The 6,301-nt window shown below is 40.5% G+C and overlaps 1 protein-coding gene across 1 annotated transcript; it reads left to right on the top strand.

The window, feature by feature from the left end:
* Positions 1-365: 365 nt before the first annotated feature.
* On the top strand, positions 366-2,635 carry LOC144654628 (PRA1 family protein 3-like). The gene is made up of 3 exons (XM_078514822.1): positions 366-553; positions 1,697-1,914; positions 2,465-2,635. Exons 1-3 carry the CDS (start codon positions 381-383, stop codon positions 2,623-2,625), a joined length of 552 nt encoding a protein of 183 aa, XP_078370948.1. The 5' UTR covers positions 366-380; the 3' UTR covers positions 2,626-2,635.
* Positions 2,636-6,301: the final 3,666 nt, after the last annotated feature.

Genomic DNA, 6,301 nt, shown 5'->3' with positions numbered 1-6,301 from the left:
CCACTTAGACCACAAAGTAAACTAGAACGGGGCAAAGTAAAAACAAAAGCGATAAATTATATATGATGATTTATAGTATTGGAAAGGAAACTGCCCGGAGACATTTCTAAATTCAAAGTGGTGTAAATACTCGTCTCGTATATCGTACATCGGATGTCACGCTTCAATATAACGCAGCTTGGGTTGAACAACAACAACAACAGAAAATGTCGCTTCTAGGCCCGTCTACATGGGGGTTCTTGTTCGAGATTGTATTCCAGCGTTTTCCCCTTCTTTTTTGCCTATTTCCCTTCTATGCGCGTTACCCTCGCGAAAAAAAAATAGTTGAGCCCGCGATGGTAAACAGGTTGTCAGCGACTTCTCCAGTGACACGAAGCAAGATGGCGGTGGAAATGGCGCCTCTGCGCTCACTTCAAGACTTTGTTACAGATGCTCAGTTCACTGCTCCAACCTTACAAGATAGGGATAGGATGGAGAACAGAATGATTAACAACCTCATTTATTACCAGACCAACTACTTTCTTAGTGCAGTCGTTATTTTCATTGTGGTTGGGTAAGTTTGCTGCAAAAAAATTATGTCGTTAGTTGAGCGACGTGATTTGTCATTTTCTTCATGATTTTAGACTTGACTTCAATATAGTAATAAAACGACTGCAAATTTTTTTTTTCAAGTCACGAATTTGTTGTTTTTTCGGTCATAGTTACTGTTTTGGTGCTGAAAACTGGTGCAACTGCTAAATTAAAGCAAAAAATAGTGAGAAAATGGAAATCCAATTTTGACCATGTTGTGACGTCACGTTCGGACTAGGGCTGTAAAATTTTACAATCTTGTCACCAAAGGTTTTTTGGGGGAGAAGACATGGCAAGTAACTCTCAAATGAATCTTGACCACAACACTGCATGACCAGTGGGCATCACATGGTATTTTAGCTGCACACTTTTGAACACCTTTTTTGCAAGGAAGATAATGTATCAGTCAATTCCAAGCTAGACAAGCACCACCCCCCCCCCCCTGGCAAACCTCACCATGTGGGCCAGTTGCACAGTAAAATGCCCCCACTAGTTGGGGCTGAAAGTTAATTATGAGTTAGGTTTTCTCATTAACACTAGGTCTAAACCGACACTAATGACTTATGTAAGTCAGCCAATACCCGATTCCCTCTATAGCGCGCGCCTGCAGGGAATCACGGTAGTTGTATTCATCAAACCATGTGCGAGACTCAGCAATGATGCACATTGCTGAGTCTCGCACATGGTTTGATGAATACAACTACCGTGATTCCCTGCAGGCACGCGCTATAGAGGGAATCAGCCATTTTAGTAGCAAAAAATATGTTGAAACTAATTTACAATAACGTAACCAAGTACTAACTTCATGCACTTAAGCTCGATAGTGTTTTATAGTTTGACACACTGCACCCCTCAACCGTCAAATCAAATCACTATCTGGGCCTCAGTAGCGATCAAATACCCGGGGGTTGCCGGGGGGGGGGGGGGGGAAGCTTGGATTGACTGATCATAATACTTTCAAGGGGGGGGGGGAAGCTTGGATTGACTGATCATAATACTTTCAAGATGGCAAATTTTTTTTCCCAACTTTTGGAATCATGTCTTCAAAATATTATATTTTGAAAAAAATGCAAAACCTCACTTCACTTTATATTCACACTCATGTTGGTTCAATGTTTCTCTTCAGGACGCTATATCCAAAGGATTTAATCATAGGTGCTGTCACACTTGTCTGTATGTTTGTCTTATTTGGCATTGCACAAAGCCGAGAGCCAAGGATTGCAAAGCTGAAAGGACAGTACCCCTACCTGGTACCTGTCGCTGTGGTTGCCTTGGCAGTTCTTATTATTTATGCACTGGGATCCATACTTGTATTCATCTGGGGAGTGACTGTACCACTTGCAGGTATAATTATATATCAGTACAGATAGAGGGTTGAGAATGGTAAAGTGAGACTTAAGATAGCAAGATAGCAAGAATGATATCTTTTCTGCAAGCCCTAGACCTTTTTACCCTTGCAAAAGAAATTGAGACTTCGAGAAGGCGCCAAAGAAAAATTCGAGACAACAATGCCCCTGAAATTTGGCAAAAAAATTTGCACGACCCGCATTTTTTAAGACCATTCACCATCCCTTGATGGTGAATGATTCATTTAGCAATTTTATTTGGTTTACCTGAGATTTAAATGACCAGCCAGTTTAATTACCGGTATTTATTCCTTATTATTATGGAAGGTATGGTTGCCTTTGGTTAGTGTGCTGAACTCCAGATTGCGTGGTCCAGACCCCATTGATTTTTTTAGTGCTTTCACTCTAGGCTCAATTACTAGCCACTGTTCTTACTGAGCCCCTTTTTCAACCCAGACCCACATCTCACTGAAGAAAAGGAGACCAGATGGCAGTAAAAGTCCCCCCTTACCCCATGACTAAATTTACTTTTGCCTTTTATTTTTCAGTAATTCTTCTTCATGCAGCAACTCGGAAGCGAAACATTAAAAACAAATTTGCTAATGCTGTGGAGGTGTTTAAGGAAGATGTCACTCCAATGACTATTATTCTCTCAAAGATATGCACCATGGATGAAGAACAAACAGAAAGTGGTATTCATCAGAGATAAAAGTTCTGGAGGAGCAATAACTAGGGAGTGCAGTAAAATATAAACGGAATGCAATGTATAGGTGTACACCTCTACGAAAACTTCTACGCTCATTTGAGTGTCGAAAAGCAGGCCACACTTGAACTTTTATGCAAGATGTACTTTTAGGTGTCATGAAAGAAGAGATAAATTATTTTAGGGTTTTGTTGCCTAATGTACCCTTTGTTAAAAAATTTTAATTATACTCATGCAGCTTTTGTAGAAAACAAGGTTTTTTAAAACAGAGAAATACAAAATTGTAATTAAAATAGTATTATGAAACAATAAAAACTAGTTAATAGTTGTGGTATAATGGTGACAAGTGCACACTACCCACAGACAGTAAATCCTGCATTTGCCAGGTTTGTTTTCATTGGTTTGTTTCCACAGACCGTGGGGACCCCGCGTTCTCCACAGACCCGGGGCCCCGCGTTTCTACAGACCCCAGGACCCCGTGTTTTCCGCACCCCGTGTTTTTCACACCCCGCATTTTCCACACCCCGTGTTATCCACAGACCCCGGGGCCCCACGTTTTCCAGACCCCAAGACCCTGGGACTCCGGCCCTGTGTTTTCCACTAGTCCGGGAATACCGCACCGCCCACGACCAAATAGAAGACGCCTGAGATGAGATAGGAGGGTCGACAGGTGTAATAGTACTCCGCCCCTTCTCCGCCCTTGTTTCCAGGCAGCGCAAATTATCAAGGGAAGGCTCTACCGGCGATGGTCTATCCAAGATGGCGGACACGGTAAAGAAGACCCTCATTCCTCCCCTTGTCTGCGGCCTTAGAAAGACCATGAGAACAGGGTTTCGCAATCTTTGCCCTTGCAGCTGCGTTCAATGTCTCTAACTGTGATAAAATCATCAAGTCATTTCTCTCACGTGGGGGGGGGGGGAGCAGGAGGGTGGGAGTACGGGATAGAAGGGGTGGTGGGCGGGGGAAGAAGAGAGGGCGGGAAACGGGACACCTTAGGTGGCAGAAACCAGGAGAAATTGAAAAATTTCGTAACATTTCGTTTTATTTTTTAAGAAAAAAAAAAACCGCTACAGAAAGGGGCGGTGTGCGGGCGAAAAACGTACCGAAGCACGAGTTAAGGTGGATTTCCACTGACGCGTAATTTTTTACGTGCGTTAACGTGCGTGAAAAAATTAAGAGACAATGTATGAACGACGTACGTACAGGTTTACGCAAGTCGTTCATACATTGTCTCTAATTTTTTTTCACGCACGTAAAACAAAAATATGCGTCAGTAGAAATTCAGCATAAGAGGTACAGGAAGTCCACAGGAAGTGGGTGGTTTTGACCCCCCTACTCCCCACCCCCCCCCCCCCCCAGTCTCGTGATTCCGAAGGAAAACCTCAAGCCGCAAGCGTGGGTTCTTTAGTTATTCGGGGAAGCAAAATACGTTCCATGATCAGATGATCTTCATCAAATTACATCTTTTTTTGATGAGAACGATACCCGTTAATGATCTTTTTCTTTCCTTTGAACAGTCTGTAAGTATTTCAAAATTGAGTTTTTGTTAAAAATATCAGCCCTTAGTTTTTTTCTCACTAGTTAACACAGTCAAAAAATTGTGAAACTAGAAAAATAGTTTCACTTATGCATTTACCGTAAAATTCATTTACTTATCAGATGCCGCTGCATTTCTATTGCAAAAAGATGAAAATGCATACCAGTATACAGAGAAACCAGCGCCTGGGGAATAAAAATTCGTCCCGTGTAACCGCACTTGAAAAAAACTACCTGTTATGTAAATAAGTAGTATGGAATCATACGCCGATGTGGGAATTTTGCAATAACGTATTATTAAATAAATGTTTTGCTGCACGTGAGAAATTTGCACGTTTGCTTAGAATTCACAATTTATAGTTAGGCCATTTTATTCATTCATGCGCACCTCAACCCACTTGCGATTTTAAATTTCGCAACCGTCTTTTAATTTGCTTCAACTGAAACCGTTGGACAAAGTTAGATCTACTTCAGTCGCGTTACGTTTGCCGATCTTCCGCCAACTTCAGGAAAACGAATCCGCTTTTAAAGGATACAGCGAGTTTTCCTGACTTTGAGCAAGAACTCCGCTTTCAGAACAACCTCCTTAAAAGTTGTTCACTACCATGAAACCGAAACCTTGCTTGGCAGGTAAGAGAATTTTACTTTGGCGGCTTAATTTGCCCATGTGGTTCTCAGAACCGCCAGCATTTTAGTTTCTGAACTGAACCATTCCTAAGTGGTAGCCGACAAACCTTGGAGGACAATATACATATCTCTTATCTTTTTTCAAAAGATCTTTGAAGATTCTTTGGATGCAGTCACCGGCCAAGTTCAAGTATGTGGCCACAGACAATACAGGAAAGGCAATGAAAAACTGAATGCCCGCCTTATAGAGGTAACTTAAGAGCCGAATTTAGAACTTGTCTTATAAAATCAAGACAATTTCTGAACATTTTTACTGACACTTAAAACGCTTATGACCGAGAAACACTCACTTAATATTCTTATATACTCTATCACCTTTCTTTGTATTTAAACTCGAAATTGCATCCGTTATCTTTCTACTTGATAATGAAGTCAAGATGACTACGAAACGTCGTACTGAATTTACGCTTATTTTCTTACAAAGTCAATTGTATTTGGAAATGTTCTCTTATTAGAATTTTACACAGTAACACGGTCAAGCTAATCTCAGAATTGTAATTGGGGCTCAACAGTAATTGAAAGCGCCAGCAAAAACCCACTCTTTCTACTCTTTAGGGCGTCATATACTCGTGTGGTTCTCAGAATCCGGCTTCAGCTTTTCAGCCATACTGAACTGAACCATTCCTAATTAGTAGTCAACAATTTTGATGGATAATAGATATTTCTCTTATTTTTTCAGAAGATCTTTGGATACAGTCACCAAGTTCAAGTATGTGGCCACAGATATTAAGACAGGAAAGGCAATGAAAAACTGAATGCCCGCCTTATAGAGGTAACTTAAGAGCCGTATAGAACTTTTGCCGTATAAAATCCCCAAATAGATTTAAAATTTTATTTGAGACTTACAAACGGGACTATTTCTGAACATTTTTACTGACACTTGAAACGCTAATGACCGCGAAACACTTATCATTTTAGATACTCTGTTCTCTGTCACCTTTCTTTGTATTTAAACTCGAAACTGCAACCGTTGTCTTTTTTACTTGATAATGGAGTCAAGATAACTCCAAAACGTCGTAGTGTAATTCGCTCATTCTTACATAATCAATTGTATTTCGAAATATTCTCTTATTAGAATTAAACACAATGACTCGGTAAAGCGGCTAATCTCAGAAATGTAATTAGGGTTCTGCAGTAATTGAAAGCGTCCGCAAAAACCCTCTCTTTCTACCCTTTAGGGCGTCATTTACTCGTGTGGTTCTTAGAATCGTCAGAGTTTCAGCTACTGAACTGTGCCATTCCTTAGTGGTAGCTGTCAAACTTGATGGGTAATATACATTTGTTATTTTTTTTTTTTTATTTTAGAAGAACTTTTGACTCTTTGGATACAGCCACTGAGTTCAAGTATGTGGCTACAGACTGAAGACAAGAAAGGCAATGAAAAACTGATTGCCCGCCTTATAGAGGTAACTTCAAACCTTATTTAAGGCCAAAGAACAAGACTACATCTGAAAATGTT

Source organism: Oculina patagonica, chromosome 5, assembly GCF_052425735.1.
Source record: "Oculina patagonica isolate OP01 chromosome 5, crgOcupat, whole genome shotgun sequence".
Classification (NCBI taxonomy): domain Eukaryota; kingdom Metazoa; phylum Cnidaria; class Anthozoa; order Scleractinia; family Oculinidae; genus Oculina; species Oculina patagonica.
Note: the sequence above shows the minus strand (reverse complement) of the source record. Positions and strands in the feature narration are given on the sequence as shown.